This window comes from Nesoenas mayeri (assembly GCF_963082525.1).
Source record: "Nesoenas mayeri genome assembly, chromosome: 2".
In the NCBI taxonomy this organism is placed as follows: Eukaryota; Metazoa; Chordata; class Aves; order Columbiformes; family Columbidae; genus Nesoenas; species Nesoenas mayeri.
The window spans coordinates 136,667,862-136,689,409 of NC_137543.1; the positions used below are offsets into that span (position 1 = coordinate 136,667,862).

General features: G+C 37.7%; 1 protein-coding gene across 1 annotated transcript in view; it reads left to right on the forward strand.

Annotated features, from left to right (window-relative positions):
• ICA1 (islet cell autoantigen 1) overlaps positions 1–21,548 on the forward strand; it is a gene marked incomplete at its 3' end in the record, with an annotated part of 74,196 nt that overhangs the window by 37,463 nt on the left and 15,185 nt on the right. Inside the window, exons 7-9 of the mRNA XM_080339175.1 lie at positions 11,766–11,891; positions 12,087–12,185; positions 19,683–19,777. Coding sequence (XP_080195301.1) covers positions 11,766–11,891; positions 12,087–12,185; positions 19,683–19,777 — 320 coding nt within the window. The remainder of the gene's footprint in view (positions 1–11,765; positions 11,892–12,086; positions 12,186–19,682; positions 19,778–21,548) is intronic.

Here is a 21,548-nt window from a genome sequence, read left to right on the forward strand (position 1 = left end):
TCTGGTCTTTTACAGATTTTGTATGTGTGGTATGATGGACTTCCAACCATACTCCTTAGTAATTTCTTTTCTTTTCTCCTCTGGAACATCCTAATCTATCATTCTTTTCACATAAACTAATTTGCACCTGTCCTGGTTTTGTTAAAAACAAGTTTCTCTTTTAGTGAATTTGCCTGTCAGGTAAAGCCTTCATATTAACTGCATTTTCCTGGAGAACCAGACACATGTTTTGGTAAAACCTAGTAATGGAATGCAAACTTATTGATAATCACGGATGGACATCTCCCGAGAGGGGCGATGAGAAACAAGTGACCAAGAAACTGACCAACTGTGTATAACATTCCATTCACGTGAATACTTCATATAAAAGTGGGAGATCACAAGGATCTCGTCCTTTTTGCCTTTTGCCTTTGTTTTTTCCCTTCTGCTTATGGCCGACATTAGGAGAGGACCTTGCTAGTTGTCCCTGCGAACTGAGGCCTAGTGACAGACTGAATCCAGCTCCAGTTGGCTGCAGAGTCTAATCCAGGACTTTGGGTGCCAGCTCTGCAGTTGCTGAGACTTTCAAGATTGGTTTTGTATATTTTGTATTATTTTCTCCATTCTTATTAGTACCATTAGTAAAACATCTTTAGTTTTTTCCAACTCTCTTCTCTCTGTCCTTCTTTCCCTCCCGATTGCCTGTCCTGAGTGGGAAGGGGGGAGAGGGAGGGGCAAACGGGGGGAGTGGGGGCAAGAGGAGGTTGACAATACATCTGCCAGGGTTTTATTGTCACCCCGCAATCTAACCCTCGACATCACCTTTGATCGGACATTTAATTCTCTCCTGCTTTTTTGTCCCCATTGCTAAGCCTGAACTGATCTGAACTGCTAATCTGAACATTGGTAAGCCTGAACTGATATAACTTGGCTTTCGGTAGATGAAAAATACAGAGCGGGGAAAAAAAAAAGTCTTCATGTCACTGTATAATATTTATGGAATGACATGCATAATGTGCGAGGAGGTTCTCATTTTTCCTCATCCCTAAGGAGACACAGGAGAGTTGGAAAAGGTACATTATAAAACAGCAGGAATAAACATAGGGCTGGGAGGAAGTGAGGCAGTAGGAAAAAAAGAAAGAGAGAAAGGAGTACAATAAATGTGTATATGTTTGCATAAAGGAGAGACGGAATATTCCATTTCTGTGATAGCCATCACTGAATATATCAGAAGATCGTACAACCAACCTTTGTTTTTTGGAGGGGAAAAAAAGGAAGAATATTCAAGCCAGCCATAACCTTATATCCTCACAGAGGTCAGTGAATTGCTCACATCTGCTGACTGTCAGTGGTTATGAAGTAATCAGTTTTGACCATGGCTTACTCATTACTGCCAGGCTGGAGTTACGGGGCGTGTGAGCCAACAGGCTCAAGGCAGTAAAATTTTTACAGGCCAAACACTGGAAAACTTAAGAGGGAAATGTGGCATAAATGTGATACAAAGAACAAATTTCATAATAAAATCCACAAAGAAGTCATGGTGCATGTCCATGACCTGGCTGTTTGGTAAATATGATATTTGTATAATATCTTTTAGGAAACAATCCTCCATTGGGATTTAAAAATAGCAGTAGTTAACTCAGTATACCTAATAACATATTTTCTAACCTTATGTTTTTATATTGCTGTTAAAGAAAAAAAAATACAGCAATGCTCATTACACACTTCACTCTTTATCATGACATTCTCCTTGTCGCAGGACCACAGACATGGATTTCACACTAGGATGAAAAAGGCATCTGACCCAAAGTACTGAGAGGATAAGGACAGGGCTGGAAATTAGGACAAAGTGACACAGGCAGGAGAAAAGAAAAGCATGAGGCTCTGTGGTCAAAGAAGAGAACAGAGTATGGAAGCAGTAGTTCATCTGGGATATGTTTGTGTCCTGAGCACAATGGCCACATCTCCAGTTACTGGAGATAACAAACAACATGACAGTGTATATCTGAAGTTCTAGATTAAGGAGGTCATTTGTATATTTAATCACAATTTCATCTCTTTTGTATATTTAATTCTTTTTCCCTCCTAGACAGCAAATTGCTAACTACAGCTCTGCAACTTTTGGAAGGTTCTAGCAACAGTTTTTGTGAGGACCATCTGTAAAGATGTAGCTGAGCTGCCAGCCAGTGGCAGGAGTCTCTCAGTACAGTTTGGTGAGCACAGATCACAGTCCACACCTCTGGCTTGAAAAAAATGAGTGGCAGAGTACCAAAAAGTGTAAGATGTAACTTGAGGACTAGAGGAAATTACTTAAGATGAGCTGTTTCTAAGTCAATCTGTCTCATTTAACAAAGAGAAGATCAAGAGTTGGCTTGACCATTGTATGTAAGTTGGTGAGGCTCCTTAATCTACTCATCAGGAGTTTGTCAAGAATCAGGGCTTGGAAGTTTATGCTAGATTAATTCAAATTGTAAATAAGGCACGTATTTAAATATTTGCAGTTATTATTAGCAATAAAAGTGTTTTGGTTATTTTTCCTGGATGTCACTTAGGTTAGGAATTATCAAACTTAACTTCAAACATCTGCTGTGTAGATGTCTGCACTTAAACTAAGCAACAACAGTTCCCTTTATAGTCCAGTGAAGAGAAATGGACTCTTTTAAGGTAACAAGAACCAAACTCTGGTCTCAATTGTTTGTGTTGGCCTCATCTCCACCCACTAAAACAGATCACAGAGTAACAATGTAGATGTCAACACCTGAACTAGGCACACCTAGTGTGTCTCTCTGGAAGACAGGAGCAATATTTTGTGATGTTATTCTGCTGATTTGTTCTAGCCTTAAACTCTCTAGCCAAATATGTGTGAGCTGTCTAGGAACGCTTGTCTAGAAAACCTGCAGAGCTTCCTGAAGCTGGATCAGGTATGAATGACCAAGAGGTCAGGAATCCTGCTGTGCACAGGGACAAATAGCTGGCAAAAACTGAGCCAAAACAGTGACCACAATTTTGAAGATGACTATGAGAATAATAATAGATCTCCTCAAAAAACAGCTGAAGTGGGCCATGCTGTATTAGTACATGTGGGAAATCACAGAATCAGAGAAAATATCACAGAATCACAGAACGGTTTTATTTTAAAGAGTATAACAAATTTCAATACTTCTAAAAAGTAGTAGTAGTAGTAGTTCAACTAAATCTGATGTCATCTGATATGTTTTTAAAATTGTGAAAACTTAATCTAGCACAAATATACTAAGGTTTCCCTATTAACTATTTACATTTTTTTCTAGGTGGATAAGGTTTTAAAAGTTGTAATTGCTAATAGATTTAAAGAACAGAACATTATCATCTAACCTTAAAACATTTTCAGGTTGTTCTTTTCCATTCTGGGAGATGATACTCTAAAGATAAATATACATATATATATATTTCAATGTATATACATAGAGTTTTGGCTCTAAGTAATGCAACTGTGCAAAGTTCCTTCAAGACAGCTTCTTAAAAAGCTGCTAATTTTTATTTTTGAAATTATAATTTATTCAGTGCCTCAGGGCAGCAGGGCATGTTAGAGGCAGAATTAAGAGCTCTCAGAGTATGATCAGTCTCCTGATGAAAAAATAATTAAGCCCCCAGTTGTTCTATAGCATAATACACCATTACAGGCACAGATGGGAATAGAACATAAAAACCATTCTACTATTAATTTCATGGACTTGAGAAATTCTGTTGTATTATCAGTTGCAATCTACACACTATTTTAGAGCTGTGTGCTGTGTCAAAGCTATCATGTATCAGTGTGAAGTGTCCACGTGAAATGTAGTTCTGTCATATAATCCTTTCCTTGCCTGGTACACAAATATTCTCCTGTCTATGGCATCTTTATTAGCCCTTCCTGAGGAAAACAGAAGGAAAAGGGAGATATCAGAGTTTAAAATCCTACAGTCTTACTCATGAGAAATCACAAAAGAAGCCCCCCAAAAAACTTGGAATTTTATGTAGAAGAATTCAATTTTATCATCCTAGCAGTCAGGATAAGTTTATATTTTCATTATAAATCAGTATAAGCAGGAAAAAAACCTTCAAACTCTCCAAATTCTCAGTTCAGGAGCGCAGCTGAAGGCTGAAGTTTACTTCAATGTGTTATTTCCAGACAGCCAGTGGCAGCTCTAACGCTTTTTAGCTGGTAGATGTTGAAGTAAAGAAGGTTGTAGCAGACCTATGTATGTGTGTAGTGCAGTGGATGTTTAGGAGAACTGTGCCACACAGATGAGAGGATGGTGCAGGCTGTTCAAGGTCATGTTTACAAGACAGTGATCTTTAGTTGTTTTATTTTGCAAAACAAAACAACTGGCTGCTCTAATGTTAATGTTCTGGTGGGACAGACTCCACTGTCCTGGGGCCAGGAGTTGCTCACCCCTGTAGTTACCCGGTAGGGGCTTGTTTTCCTAGTGAAGTCCTAATTTAGACCCTTGGGCTTGTGCTCAACTATTCCATAACTCTAGGGCAGACCTGTAATGTATTCACCACTTTTTGGTGTTGAGGACAATGGGATCCAGTCTCATGAAAACCTTCAGGGGCTGCGGTAATACTAATGCTAAATAATAATGAGCAATACTGTTGAAATAAAAGGGAATAATCACATATTCAAACAAAAATATGAATTATCATCAGAGGGTATTATTCTTGTGTATGAATTAAAACTATTACAGCTGTTATTTTGTCTCCCATTTGGATTGCAGAGGTGAATGAAAAATTCTGCTTTTAACTAAATAATCTTATTTTTTGAGAAGGAAAACTAAGCGTAAGAATGATTCTATCATGCAAATTCAAATAGGGTAGGATTGTGAAAACAGCTAAAATGTAGCCAGTGTAAATGACAAAGTTTGTGTAAAAGCTGCCACGTTTGGGGGAATAACATTTCAGTTATAATGTGACTTTTTACTAGTGCTTTCCTCTGGACAGCTTCATCATAGTATTAGGAGAGCAGGACATGTTTTAAATACGGGGAGATTTGATTGTTCTGACTAGAAACAAAAAATACTCCAACTAAACAAAAAAAAAACCATACTAATGTATTATGGCTTTATGATCATTCTGTTTGTAGAAAATTAACATTTCAGATGGAGTTGTTTAGCCAAGAAACACGATAATTCTTGGTCCCAGTAAATACAGTGAAATACCAGTACTGCTAGACAAATCCATATTAAGCTGCATTTCTCTACATTCTGTTACGGAACAGTATAGCATTGCTTCTGCAGTGGTTCTTTCATTGTTTTTTTCTTTCTTTTTTTTCCTCTTTTTTCCTTTGCTGTACCTCTAGCACTCTTGCTCTATTGCTTATGCTCAGTCCCAGGACTGTCATGAATGTGCTGCAGCCTCCAGTAAGGAAATCTGAATAGGCAAATTAGATGTTTCAATTAAATCTGAAATCCCTGGGTAATTATGGCAGGCAATTTGCTAGCAGATATTTGCAAATATTGGAATAGGTATTGATTTCATTAGATTATCTTGGTTATCACTGTGTTTCAGTTGCACATTTAGTTTGTTCCTCACCATGAATGTTTCAGCCACTAGAGAAATGAAAAACCTGTCATTTTTTCCCCCCTTACACAGAAAGAACTTCACTTTCAAAGCTGGCACATGGGTTGTTGTTTTGTGGCAGGAAGGCAGATGATACTTGTGTTGCTTTCAAGAGCGAAACAAGTAGACACACAATAGCAGTTAAGTCCTTTATGTGAATGGCAGCATGACTGCAAATATGCTTAGTTGAGCTTAATACGATGAGGTGCATGGGGATGCGCACACAAGCCCAGATGATCATAATTGAGTCCAAAATTGCAAATTTAAGTAATGTATAATTGGAACTCATTATGTGCTTTAGGTTATCTAAATTCATATCTCTTTCAAGAACAGTTCATTTCTTGAACGAATCTGATGTGCATCTGCTCAGCTCAGAGATATTATTTGGATCTTTGATTCTGTCCAAGTAGTTTTCCTTTTTAGCTAGGCATTTCTCACTTCATAAATTTCATCTCCTAAAACTAATTTTTATCAGTGTTTCTCATCATATCATAAATGAAGATGTTAGTAACCAGGGCTGAAGCAGATGATCAGAAGTATGCTACCTCTTCTTCAACCCTTGCTTTTATGTGTCATTCCTTCAAGTTGATGGAGTGGATATTAATGCGTGCAATAAATATTATTCCAACTCAAGGGAACAGTTGAGTCAAAGCAGAGTCTGCAAAATGTAGAACATACTAAGGCACACTGAAATCAGGTTTCGTACTGTGCAAGGCTTTGGAAGTCCTTATGTGGCACATGGGATAGTTTCGTTACAGGCATTATTTTGTATAAAACATAACTTTTTCTGTTCTGTTCTCAGACTACCCAGCATCAATATTGAATTTATTTTTTTAAAAAAAAAAAGGAAAGAAAAGAAAAAAAAAACAGTAAGTGCTTATATACACTCGTTTAATGGCTGTTACTTGTCATAACACCACTCAAGCTATGAAGTTACTGTAATTTTGTGGGAGCTGAGAATCTAGTTCCTTATGCTTTCTGTGCTACATGCAGAAATGTTGTGAGATACACTATACACCAAATACTTTGTCCTCAAACTATAGCCCATTTCAGTTTGCATTTATTTTTCATGCAGTCTTTACAATAATCAGGTATGCAGTCTTTACAATAATCAGGTATGCTACACTTATTTAATGGAGAGATTTGTGCTGATTCCATCTACTGGTAGAGCTTACCTAGAGCCCCCAACATGAAGGTTTCCTATATTCCAGGCTTTTTTCTCTCTTGATTTACTTACCTCCCTCCTTCCAGCCCGTACACACGCTGTGCATGCTTTTCAGATCGAGTAAGTGAGAGGTTGGGTGACAAATTAGACTGAAAGCATCTGTTTCTGCTTTTATGCTGGAAATGCTGAGACAAAAATATACTATATGTAAAATGAGTTAATGCATTTATCTGACATAGGTTCATTTTGGAGATGATGCTTCACTGGCTGAATTGTCCCTGAAACTGGGCTACTACTGAGAATAAATTTTGCATGTTACAATAGACTAAAAGAAAGAAATAACACAGTAGTACTGTAGAGGACATAAAGATTCCTTAAAAGTACACGACAAATCCGTACCTTAGTAACTGAACACGCCAAACAGGGGTTTTTTAACTGGGTCTGAACTTTTTTTTTAATGTTAGCACTCCTGAAGAGTGAGACTTCTCTTTTTGAATATAGGTTTAGGAACCTGTGTTAGCAAATATTTGCCCTTGCAATCAAGCATACGAGAGTCTAACTTTCAAGTCCCCAGGGTTTACAATTCAACTATTTATTTACTTATTTATTTTAGTATTTTAAAATTATTTCAGTTTTATGTGGCATCTTATACCTTAACAAGTGATTGATTTAAATTGCTTTACAAATTTGTTTTCCTTATGTGCTGTCTTTAAAACACTCTCTTCTTTATATGTTGTACTTAGATATTTGCATTGAGGAATTAAAAGGAGTTTGCTCCAGGTTGCAGCTTAGAAAAAGAAAATGATGGAAAATGATGGAGAGTAATAATGTTGAGGTTTTTTATGTCAGTAGTACCATAAGATTTTCTTGTACAGCATAAACCTCATGGCTAGCACCTACTGCTTCAGATGCTTAGGAGCTCTTTCATTGTAAAATGTCCAAGTTGTGCTTGGATCGGTGCAGTTCTTTTACAGTCAGTAAAATCCTGACACATTCCAGATGGGGATTTTGAAGAAATTTTATGTGTTCAGCTTTAATTAAGTTAAATATATGAATAAAAATTTGCAGGACTGAGACCACAATGAGGTCCTGTTCCTCATGTCTTAGAGAGTAATTGCAGAGAAAGGAGAAGATTAGTATGTATTACATCAGCTTTCCCTTGAGTAGAAAACCAAAGTTCATTCTGATAACTTGTGTAGTATTAAGCAGATTATGCTTTGTAAGCACTAAGGTTTTATACCTAATTCCTGAAGCCACAAGTAATCTTAAAAGATGTCTAACAATAATTTGAATTGAAAATGTATTTATTGACACACACAAAATACAAAAGGTCATGCTGATGTAGTCTGCGGTGTTCTTTCTCAGATGTCCTGCACTGCTGCTGCAAAATGGAGAGTACAACTGCTCAATAAACATTCAGTATATCAAAAAAACCTAAAAGCATCCTTAATTTAATAGTTCTCATAGTATTGTATCTTCCCTGGTTGGCAAGAGAAATGTGTGGCATTTGGTAACACAGCATTAAGCATTTTGAATCATCTGTATGATTGTGTCAAACATATGGGTTTTTATTCCACATTGTGTTGTTGATCACCTCTTTTTCCTCATGAATCCTTTAGCTTTTAAAAGAGATGCTAGTTACATATTCAGTTAAAATAAATGCTGACATTGTTTCTTACTGAATATCCCCAGAGAGTGTATGCAGGAAGATTACAACTCAAACTTTACAGATTTTTTGGTTTCTGGATTTTTTCTTTCAAGGACTTGGAGGCATGAGGTAGACCCAAATCCCAGTCTGTTCTATAAAGTCCTTGTGCAGACTTGCAGTTGTAGAAATTAATAATTACATTTAGTAGTACTTTTTTCTTGTGGCTGACCATCTCTGACAGAGTATTTATATTACCCAGAACTAACATTCTTTTCTCACTTGGACTATCAGTCTACAAAGCCACAGCTGTTTTTCTTGTGCTTTCACCAGTACTATGATATACTGAATAGGAAAGGGATTCTCATCTCAGATGAACCATTGTAAAATATAGCTTTATATTTAACACATTTCTACTGACATCAGTTGAATTTCTCTGGATTTTCGTGGTTGTAACTGAGATCAGAATTTAGTCTCAAGTCTCACTAGGTTTTCCTAAGTCCTACAACATCTCTTGCTTAAATACCTTTCTGTTGTAGCAATTCTTGCTGTTGAGTGTAGGTAATCTCATGTTTGGATTTCAGTTACAAGTTCCTTTTTGCACAGACCCATGATTTTCTTCACAAGTCTCCTTTTTAGACTGAAGTTGTAAATCTGTGCTCTCAGTCACTCACAGCTAAAGCAAATAAAGGATTTGAGGAGCTAATGCAGGACAAAGGTGTGTTATCCAGCACAGGATAAAGCTTCCCCACTGCTTCTGCCACTGCTCCCATCCTCTTCTGTTGATGCTAAATTTTGGAGGCCTATAGGCTCTTTACCCACCTGCTGTTTGGTCTGGACAGTTGTGTGTGGGATGGTACTTCTGGGATGGATGGCGTGATGCCTTGCTCAGGCTTCTGCCAGGCACAAGCTAAAAGAAGTAAGAGTCCCTCGAGGACCCCAAACCAAGAGGCAGCCTCAGCTCATGCCAGTGAACTTCCAACTGCATAGACTTTTCAAAAATCACCATACTTGGCAGTAGCTGATCCTTGCTTTTTATATCACGGCTTAGCGTTTGTCTTGTTTGCTGAAGGAATGGAAGCCACGGCAGAAATTTCCTCCTTTATCAGGGAGTTCATATTTGTCTCCACCTCAAGAAAATAACTCCTAACTACCCAAGAACTCTTCCAGCTCTGGACACCCCTCTTTGGTCTGAGATTCTTCAGTATGCAACAACAATGCAAGTCATCAGTAAGATGTTGTAATCTTGTGGTTAGAGCACTGGATCAGGTTAGTAGTTTGAGATCTACCTGCTATTACCAGAACTCAGGATTTGTTCATGTATTGCTGGGTGTAACATGTGGAGTTATCCTGAAAGAGTTTCCCTTTAAATGAAAACACTAACCACAAAGCTGTTTCTTTATTTTAAAAGAAAAAAAGTGTAATTTTTTTCTACGCATCATTTTCTCTACAATTAAAATATCAACTGTGAGACACTGCATTTATCAGGAATTTTGAATTATGGTAGTTTCTTCATTATAAACATATCAAGCCTATGATATGTGGCACCCTATTATATTACTTATGCAGAGCTGATCTGATCAGTGAAAAAAAAAGTTGCCACATATCCAGCAACCCAAGAGTCCCACAATTTGTGCAAATAAGTCATCTGGTAAATTTGTGATGCAGAATTTTTGCTGGTTTTCTACCTAGTTGGAAGTCTCATACTCTGAGTTTCAGAAAATCAGATAGAAATATGGTAACGCTAACGTTTTCATTTGCATTATGGGGTATGTATTTGTCCTTACCACACAAGGAGCACAGGCACTTGCTGCAAGGTTCTAGATTCACTTCTGAAAATCAGAAGCATACAAGTTTGTCAGATCTTGTTTGACTGAGTCTACGTATTCTGAACAAAATCAGTTTACTCTCTAAGTTAGGCAAGTAAAGGAAAGGAAGTTTATTTAATTTGCATTCAGTGAGGTTTTTCCACTACAAAGGGTTTTTTTGGGTAAATATTTTATTTGTAACTGTGAAAGAGTTATAGGAAAATAATCATGTTTTGTGGTTTGATTGTTTCCCATTTCCTTGGAGAAATCTAAATTTTGTATACAAATTTTGTTATAAACAAATTTGTTTTTTTCATACAGTATTAGGGTAGTGTACAAAGCTCTCATAAAGGTGGGAGATCCTGGGTAGAAAATGCCTACGTCAACTTTCCCACCTGATAGCTGATTACGACAACACCAATATTGTTGTTAAACACGTGCGTCCTGTGTAACAGGCAGTGTCTTGTAAATACTTGACAGATGATAGAAGAATAATTTGAAAAAGTACAACCCTTTGAAACTGAAATTATTTGCTCCTAAGAAAAGGATCCCTTGATATTTTTCTTACAGCAATAAACAGGAAAAACACTCCATTTTAGTAGGAAAACTTTAGCGAGGAAATTTTTACAGCAAAGTTATTGAAGTACTGTAGTGTCAAAAAGACTTGCAGATTGACTTTAAAGTTAGTATAATTTGTTTCCTACTATAGGTACATGGAGATGTCTTTGCCTGTGCGCCTGTGTATTTTGTAGTAAACTTTTAATTCTAAATTGGTTGGTCAGTCTTTGGACTGGTATTTGTATAAAAAAGGATATAAAGCTACTGGAAAGTGTCCAGAAGAGGGCCATGAAATTGGTGAAGGGTTTGGATGGGAAACCATATGAGGAGCAGCTAAAGTCACTGTGTTTGTCCAGCCTGGAGGAGACTGAGGGGAGACCTCATCATGATCTACAGCTTCCTCACAAGGGGAGGAGGAGGGGCAGGCAACCAACGATAGAACCTGAGAGAATGGCAGGAAGATGTGCCAGAGGAGATTTAGGTTGAATATTGGGAAAAGGGTCTTCACCCAGAGGGTGGTGGAGCACTGGAACAGGCTCCCCAGGGAGGTGTCACAGCCCCAAGCCTGACAGTGTTCAAGAAGCGACTGGACAATGCCCTCAGACACATGGTGTGAACTGTGGGGATGTCATATGCAGGGACAGGAGTTGGACTTGATGATCTTTGCGGATCCCTTCCAACTCAGGACATTCTAGGATTCTCTGAGAATGTTTTCCAATTATTATCTTCTCTTTAGTACTAATATCCTTCTTATAAACAAGAGTTAGAAAACAAAATTTCTTCACTGAATATTTCAGAAAAATAGTAACATAGAAGGTAGTAAGAACCATATTATAGCATATATCAGCCTGCCATATTTTAATTTCAGTGGGTTTGATGCTATAATGAAGTTTTGTATAAAATGTAATTGAATATGTTTGGTTGCCAGATTTCCCTAAAAAAAACGTATTAGTTTGCTCTTTCGTGAAGCCGGGGTAGAAAAATGGAGGAAAAACAATCTCTACATGAACCATTATCCCTTTGTTTGAAGGTTCAAGCTCAAGTGCGACATGCAAAACTCAACTTTGACAAACTGAAGACTGATGTCTGCCAAAAAGTGGACCTTTTGGGAGCGAGCAGATGCAACCTCCTTTCCAATGTGTTAACAACATATCAGGTATCTAAAGAAAAAGTTGACCTTCACGAGAAAGATTTCCTGTTAATGTATGTTTTTTTTTTTTCCACAAGGCTACCAACATGGTATTCAATTGTCAGAATATATAACTAGTTTGGAGGGAAGATGTGAAATTTACACTGAAAGCAGATTGGTGTTAAAGCTAACATTGCATTGACATTTTATTCTGCCTTACAGACAACACTTCTTCATTTTTGGGAAAAAACTTCGCACACGATGGCAGCCATCCATGAAAGTTTCAAAGGTTATCAGCCATATGAATTCACTATGTTAAAGGTAAAGAACACACAGATATGATCATTTGCCCAGTGATAAAAGACCATGCAAGGATGTAGAAAGCATGCATTCATATTTTGTCTGTATATTGTCTGACAGTTTTATCCCTGTACTGTCTTTTCATTTAAATACTGGTTTTCTGTTAAATGCACTTCAGGCTTGTAGGATCAAACACCGCATGTAGAGTGCAGTGGCTAAGGGATCTTTTTCAAACAAAGACATTATTCAGGGCTGCGCTTAAGTATGTGTTTAAGTGCTGACTGGGATTGTGTTTGTTCCTGAAGAATCATGAAATCCAGCAGAATTAGGGATTTATGTTGCCCTCCAAAATCCCATAAGTGAATTAATACTACTTTGCTGTTGCATCTGTTTTTAAAAACTCACATTCTTCAAGAAGAGCTTATAGGACTGGATATGAGTACATGGATCAGGGCTCCCACACCTCTTTTGAAGCACTTGAGACTTAAGACCCCTTAACTGCTGTGGGAAGCACTATTTTGCTTGACTAGTGGTATTTGCTTATCCTTTGTCATCTTTGAATATGGAGTATGTGTAATATCTGACTGAACTCTAAGTTCAAAGTTTAGCCAGGTACATAAAAATAAGCACTCAGCATTGTGTATTTTCCTGGTCCTGCCTTCCACTGCATAAGAAGTTGCTTTGCCCATTGCAATTTGAGGTTCAGGAGAGGAATGAGAAACAGTGAAAAAATAATTAACTTTCCAGTTATGCCCACAGACATTTTGTCCTGTAGTTATTTACTACAATGTAATAACTATGTGATCCTGTTTGCATGGGAGAAAAATGACATTTGTCTGGAGGAGGTCTGGTGGAAGGGTTACCAGCAGGAGGAAAGGAAGGCACCAACAGCTCGTGGCAAAGACACTGTTTTCTTGGGGAGACAACCCAGTTTGAGAACAGTTACAAGCCACAGTCTGAATCCATGAAACACTTGTGCCTGTGACATGTAGAAGTGGAAGCTGTGCTGTGCTGTGGCTACCCCAGAACTCCTGGAAAAGCAGCACCTGAAGGCATAAGGTTTAACTCAGCCCAGACTACCAAACTTGTCCGTACATGACTACGCTATATATATTTAAAGTTGTTTTCTAAAATGTGGATTGGGACAGAGGAGTTTCTGAACTTGGAAGTACACAATGAGCTTGTGTAGACTGTTACTCCTGCAGCTTGAAACATCACAATAGACCAAACAAGCTAATTTCAAGCTCAGTCTCTCCTGACCAGGGGACAAAAATAAAGCTCATAAACTGTTTCATCTCACCCAGTCTCTGCAGAATCCTGTCTTGCCAAAGTTCTCATCTGCTGTGACGTTAACATTACTCTAAGCCTTTTTCTTGCATAGCTCACGTCATGGAAGATGGGATTTAGCCAGAGTTTATGGCCAGATTTGATTTCAGCAAGAGGCAAATGGGCATAGTTATCTTGACATTGCTAGTAACTGCCTACAGACTCACGCATTGAACTCCAAATCAGAAAAGAAAATCCCTTATATTTCCCCAGCATTGCCTCTTGTTGCAGCACTGTCTAGTTCGCAGCTCAGGGTTAGCACGGCCAGCATTCTGCTCAGGAGCCTGGCTACCATTCTGGTGGGCTGTTTTCCTCATAATTTCCCATAACTTTTCTCTCTGCTTTAGTACAAACCAATTTCAGTCTAATTTGTGTAGATAGGCAATGTTGTTGTTGGGTATTTATTTTTCATTCTTTTATATCTAAAAATGTGTTTATTTGAACAAGACATGATGTTTAAAAATGCATAGTAACATTTAGACACCTTGGAGAGAAATTTGTACAGAAAATGCACCTGTTCTGGAGTGTGAACAAACTTTGGAGGTACTTCTGGAGGATGACAGAGATTTGGGGATGCTTGTCTTTTCACTTCGTCCTTTCAGTATGATCTAAATTTGAAGTTAGGTTGGGAATCCATGATGAAGAAATGCAATCTGTATTGAGTCCACATGTGTAAAAAGCTCTCCCTTGAAGCATAAAGTAACTGTAAAAATGGTTGTGAATATTGTAGTGCATTTAGGATGCAGCCTAACTTTGTTATGAGAATCTCAACCATTTCTGTTGCTGGCCTCCTGTGCTGAAAAGATGCGACTTCCTGTTCTTGCAGTGATATGTGTGCTGAGAAATGATGCTAACCAGGAGGCAGTTTTATACTACAGAATTTCATGGAAGTCTGTGCTTTCAGAAAACAGCTGCTTGGGGATAAGACTATATTGCTGCCTTTTACTTTTGGTCTTGATAGAGTGTGGGATTATTTTCTATACTGAAGCTCAAGCTCCTCCATGATCTCTCTTCACCCCAATCAGTGGTTTCTGTTTGTTTACATTAAATGATTGCTAAAGAGATTAAAGCACAATCTAGTGATTGTATCAGGTGAGATTCTGTTGCCTAAGAGAAGAGGTGTCTGCTGCCACGTACATCACCTCACCTCTGTCATTTCTGAAGGGTGTGGGACTCCCCTGAGCCCCTGTCTCCTCTGCTAGACCGGGATGTGGAATAACAATAGGTGTTCACAGTTAGGGAACTGATCCCTACCAGTCATATCATGCATTCGTGCCAGAGTAACTATATATTAAGAAGGAGCTACAAACTAATTCTACATTGAAATTACATGGTATTATTTTTTATGAAGTATAATAAATGGTTATACCTGCTCTGGAGTAAGTGTAGTTTCTGTTGGAGAAATTTCTGGTGTAAAATGTACCCAGTGAGGATGTCGTGCCTGCTGTTGACTTTATGCATTAAAATATACCATCAGAATATATAATTGCTTAAAACGTACATAACATATTTCAGTGTTGCTCATTTGTACATTTAATCTGCCATTACCTCTTTTAGAATATTTTTTTCTGTCTTGTATCTTAAAAGGGATCTTTTCTCAAAGAAAATTTTGAATTTGATGCTTGCAAATAATTTTTGTTTCTTATGATTGCAGTTCTGATACTAGCAGCTTAATTTTGCTCATACAAGTGATCCTTTGGAATTAAGCTAAGCATATATGTGTGTAGGATTAGCATTTTATTTTAAAACAAGATTTTAAAAAACCTGTTAGTATTGGACTTAGATGTAGATTGTTTTACTGAAAAGTTATAAGGTGCTATGTACTGGAAAATTACTATTTGTATTTTGTAGTATGAATATATTAATATAACAGGTTTACATCAGGAATGAGACTCTTAAACACCTCTCGAGATTGTTTCTGGAAGGAAAACATTGTCTTTAGAGATGTTTGCCAAACTCCCTTAATGAAAAGCAGCCCATTTGTTTTCTTTGCTTCAGGGTATATGCTGAGAGTAGTACAATTGTGCTATTTCAGCTGTATTTCCTAACTGTGGGTTTTATGCTTGATGAAAGATGATTATTAATGTGCTAACAACTCTATGTATCATGATGTAAAAGTATTTGTTACTGTATCCATTGCTGTAATATTAAAGATGATGGGCTGCTGTTTTGGTAAAGCCTTTAAGGTTTCATTGTCTTGAAACTACCATATATCAAATGAATTAAAATTTATTACAGGGACTACTTTTCATGAATTATACCTCTTTCAAATTTCTGTCACCATTTATTTGCCTTAGTTAATGAATATTTTGTTGCATTTTTTACATTTAATGCTGTCCTGAAGACTTCATATGAGCTTAGAAATAATAATAGCCCTCACAGGAGAGTCAAAAGGCATAAATCTCAGTGCATCTCTTTATTTCTTTGCAAAGTGAAATGTTGCTGCCTGTTCTGCTTACGTGGTTTGAGAACTCTGTCCAAACACTTTTGCCTTCTGCTGACCTCTGTTGTAGTCTGTTATCCTTTCTTGCTCCTGTTGCAGCGTGACTTCACTCATAGGCAAGATTGTGTATACATTTCTGTCTACAGGGGGTTTTGGGGACTTTGTTGGTTTGATTTTTTTTTTAATGAATCTCCATGAGCAAACAATGAGACTACCTGCTTTTCCTCTTCACTTTCAGCTCTCCCCCCAAAATGAAACTTACTTGTCCATATGTGTCATGATGTGCTGGGATGTACCGCTGGCTGCTGGAGCTGCCCTTGGCTCTGTTGCTTCTATCCGTTCTCAGTCGAAAGGAAGCGTATAAGTTGTTCAAGGCACCTGAGGGGAACTTTGGGCGAGCAGAGCGCATTGTCAACGCTCCGGTGATTTAACTGCAGAGGACAGGTTTTGTATGCAGTCCAGATGACCTTGGCTTGACTTGAAAGCAGCCCAGGTGTGGGTGAAGGAATTTTGTGAGTGAGTAGCAGTCAGCCTAGGAATGGTGCCTGAGCTTGAGCCAGGATTAGCTCCGTGGTGGAGGAACCCCTTGTCAGCCTGGGTTATTTAGTCTGAGTACTGGGAGCAATCAAAATATCACGGGGCGACTTTTGGTTGTAGAGACAGACAAGATAGGGCGAGAGAATGATGGCAAACTTCCTCTACTAGTGTGCATGGTCTTACCCTGATTTATTTACTGAAAGAGAAATAATGAAGCTAGGAAGAAAGCTTTCTAAACGTGAGAGGATCCTGCCTGCAGTCACATGCTGGTGTAGCTCGCAACAAAGTCCTTGTGAGTCCACACGATCAACCAGACAAGTGCTGTGAAGTTACACATTTGTCTGCTCTGAGTGAGCAAGGTCAGAGACGCTTCATACACCCAGCTGGAGTGTGCTTGCTTTTGTCTGATCTCAATCTGTATCTTTGTAACCTGGTTTAATCACTATGCTTTCTAGATGATGGGACTTCTTCCAGGCTTGTGATGTAACCTGGAACAATTAACAGAATATCAGTTTCATTTCTACACATGCTGACAATAGTGATAACGTTACCATGGGTTCTTGTTTAGAAAACAGTTTACAATGGCTTTTTAACCTTCAGTTTTACTTCATACCTGTTCTATAGATATTTTTAAAATCTTTTTAGATAGATAGTTCATAATGCACATTGGAATGTGCAGGAGAGAGAGGCAGGAGACAAGAACATATTTAATTCTTTGTTATCTGAATTGGAGCAATATTGTCTAAATAAAATTGCTAAATTGAATTATTGCATTAAAATGTAGCTGGTGAATTTTAATAATTTTTATCATCATGTCCATTGAAACTGAAACTGTATTTTGAAGAATACTTATTTTTCTAATATTGGAAATAGTAACTGCCATTATTATTATGCTTTCTCCTTCCCAAGGGACTTGTGAACTCCATTTCTATATGCTGTTTTCATAGTTTGATCGCAGTCTTTTAAATATGGATTTTCTGAAAAAATCATGGAGGAAGTATCATAAAATGTAGTTCCTTAAAGAAGGATGCTGATTTCTTTGTATTTTTCTTGGTGAAGATGCAGAAGATTTTACTTCTGATAATTTTCTTTAACCTGTGTGATTAGGCAGTACTTAAAGTAGTTCTATTTATTGTCCAAAACGGCTGCATCCTCCTTGGGGCAGGCTCTCTGCTGCTTTACTTAGTGGTAGGCAGGACACCACAACTATGGCACCGTCGTCTCCTGATTACGGTGGGCTGTGTGCCCTGCTGTGAGGGTGACCAAGATGGTTCAAGTACCGGAGCAGTACAGTCCCTGTAAGGCAAAGCTCTGCTGTCTTTTTCTGCACTGCACTTTTCTGCAAGTATATTGCATATTCTTATGTTTTTGAACTCTAATCCCGGTCTTCTTGGAGTCAATAGAATAATTCCCATTAAGTTTAATCATACAAGGAGTGCAATCAAATCAATGCCTGGTACAAATGCAGTTAAAGAGTAACGTTAATTCAGAGGTGATCTAGCTGAGATGGCTAGTGTCCATTACTCAGCATCCAAGAGCTATACTTACAAATGGTTCTAGGTAGTGCTGTTGCAGTTTCCAAAAAAGCGGCAACCACAGAATAAGATAAACTTCTGTAATTCCTCTGTTTAATATTGAGGCTTTTGTGATCCCTCATCTTTTGACACATAATGTCTGCAATGCTCTAGGTGCTTATGACAAATTAATCTGTTGTATTCAATAGAAGAATTAATTTAGTGAGAGGGAAAAAAATGCAGCCGTTAGTTGGGTTTCTAAAATCCTAATGCAGGGGTGTTCAACTCATTTTCACCAGGGGCCAAATCAGCCTTGCGGTTGCCTTCAAAGGGCCAAATGTAATTTTACCTACATTTATACAGTCCTAAAATTATATCTGGCCCTTTGAAGGCCAATGTGGCCCCTGGTGAAAATGAGTTGGACATCCCTGCACTAAAGTGTGCATTTGCTCATTCAGACAAGTACTGAGGCAAGCACAAACTGGAATGCTCCTTCTGGGGACTCATCTGTCCTAGATAACAGGGCAGTGCAAACAAGGCCTGTGACACACCTGGGAATGCTTTTCATGTAACAGATGGGGGGGGACTCTAAACTTTTATTCAATAGATGAGGTGGACTTAGCTGCCATGTTTTTTTCTTTGTTTTACTTTCTGATGAAGCATACTACCATTTTGTTAAAACTTATGTTTTGTGCAAAAAGTGGCTTATTCATTTTAACATCAGCTTTCTAGGGGATGAGGGAAAAGGTGGATGAGATGCATCACTATGAAGATCAGTAGGACATAAATAAACTTATTTAGAAGTGGTCAGGACTAGTCACATGAATCATGGTTTTACTCTTCAGAAACTGGGTTGGACTTTGGGAACAGGAACATGATTTCACCTAACTAGCAAAGCCATTTGATAGAGCCAAATATTCGCATTGCTAACATCTGTGATTATTTAATTACTATCTTCAGTTATTTAACTTTTCATACAGAAACAGTAATTAATGCATAACAGGGACAACCAGTAGCATATTTTTCACTTCTGTAATCTCAAAGAGTCATTATGTAATGCTTTATGTGTTGTCTTGTTCACACGTCCAAATTTTGGTTATAAAAATGCTGACCATGAAACTGTACATTGTTGTTTTACAGCATGGTCATTCAAATTGTAAAGGGAGAGTTGGGTTTTGTAAGCTTCATTTTCAAATTCAAGATACAAGTAGTACCTTCCTACTACATGGCAGTTGCCAAGGTTGTATGAATACTTGTCTCATGAAAAAAAAAAATAGAATGAAGAAGTAAAGAAGTAGTATATGAGGAACAGATGTAAAGAATGAATTTTCTCATCTTTTTTTTATTTTTTTTAGGAAAAAAAAAAAGCAAACCCCCAAAATAGCAAAGAAACATACTTTTAGTGCCTGCTTTGCACATAGTATAGATGGTTTTACTTAGAAATACTGGAAACAGAATATGAGTAGCCAAGAGTCACCATCTTGTAAAGTGTGTTTTTGTGACTTAATTTGAATGAGTAACTTCTAACATCTTTTATTGCGCTCATTTGAGTCAAGTATAGTTTTCATACAGTTCAGAAACATTCTTGCTTGATTTATGTTGGTTCTATAGTCTGGTTTGGCTTTAAATGACACAATTTTTTCTTCCCTGAATCTATTTTGGTTTCTTCTCTTTGTTTGTATTATCGTTATGATCTAGAGCTTACAAGATCCTGTGAATAAGCTAACAGAAAAAACAGGAAAGGAGGACATGCAGATTGAGAGCACCAAAACAATACAAGATCAAGAGAGTCAGTAAGTCACATGGCTTATATATTAAAATAAGAAGTATTTGGGGCTATAATCTGCTTTCTGGTTGCTAAAGTCACCAAACATTTATAAATGGAAATATAGACACAGCTATTCTGATCACACTAGCTAATATTAGGCTTAATACAAGAATTCCTGAAATTCTGTAATGTGTACATGAAAACTAATAAACTTTATGGTGAAATTAAGGGCTTTAATAAGACCCATTAAACCTTTATATGTTTTTCATCTTTCCTAGCCTTCTCTTTATTTTTCAGCTTTTGGTTCATTTTTTCTTTAGTAAAAGAAATGGTAAGCAACTACACATGGGAGAAGATGTACGAGCATTGTATTTCTCCCTTCAGCAGCATCTCCTTTCACCTGGGAATAGGATATGGATTCCTGATTGCTTTGAGCAGCGATTAGTTTTTGTAATGTATCCAGCATTGGTTAGTAATCCAATGAAGCAGGAGGTACTTAGCAAAAAGTACATCAAAGTGAGCTGATGCTATCAAGGTTTGAGTTACCTGTAGCTCTGAGGTGAGAGAGACTTATGAATGGGCTGCTATGGGGAGAGACGAAGAGGAGAATGAGATGTGATCCCCCCGCAACGGGACCATCAGGATTCAGTTGCGAGGAGATGCAATGTTGATATAATCCTGCTGCCACCTGTTGTTTTGGCTACCCCTGGTTAAATGAAGCACCCAGCAAAGGATCAGTTGTCAAAAAGCAGAGAACAGCTTGACTGATAATCAGTGGATTTTGCTCAGCTATTTATAATAATGGGTTTTCAGAGAGTTCAGTTTTCCAGTCCTTTTACTTGTTCAGATTCAGAACTACTAACCAAGATCAGTTTATAAATTGGTCAGGTTTGGTGTTGTTCAGATTAGAAAAGATGCGGCCAAGTGCCATTTGCCAGGTGGTTCTTTCCACAGCAGTTCCTTGAATCTGCTGCTTCCCATGTGACAATAATAAAGAATTTCATAAACAATTGTTTTCCTCAATGTTGAATACAGAATTCAAGAATGAATGCATGATTCATGCAAGATATGTGCACTGGCACACACCAGCAAATGCATCAGATGCCATATCATGGTTGTACTTGTTTTTATTGAGGGATCATCTTTTCCCTTGATGTCATAAAACTGAGGGGTAAAAATATGTCACCATTTTGCTGTCTAAAACAAACCATAAACAAACATCTAAGATTCTAGAAGAAAACACAAAACAAAGCCTTTAAAAACCTCGTGAACTTTCCATTCACAATAAACATTCATTATACTTGAGTTTGGCCTACATCTAATTTTCCTCTGCTCCCCATAAGATATCCTCAAGAGCAGGGGAGATGGCTCCTCCTGTCCTGTCACTAGAGGAGAGGAGGGATGTGCCTACACAGTCCTTTGCACCACCACATCAGCCTTGGCTGCTTCATTCCCTACTGTTTGAATGACTACACACAAAATAATAGCACATACTGTATATTCTTCATTGAAGAGATTGCCTTTGTATAAGAATTGCATGTAAATCTCAGCTTTTTCATAAACACTGCTGATTTCTTGGGGGTTTTTTTGTTTGTTTGTTTTAATCTGCTGACGTGAGACAAAGCTCACCTGACTGTTGATTTTTAATTCATTGCTGTTAGAAAGAGAAATGCAAAGTGGTTTGGTGGTTTTGTTTGTTTGCTTCGGGGTTTTTTTTGAATATGTGTACCTCCTTCAGGATAGTTATGAAAAAGCAAATCTGGAAAAGCGAAATACACTATACTTTTCATTAGATT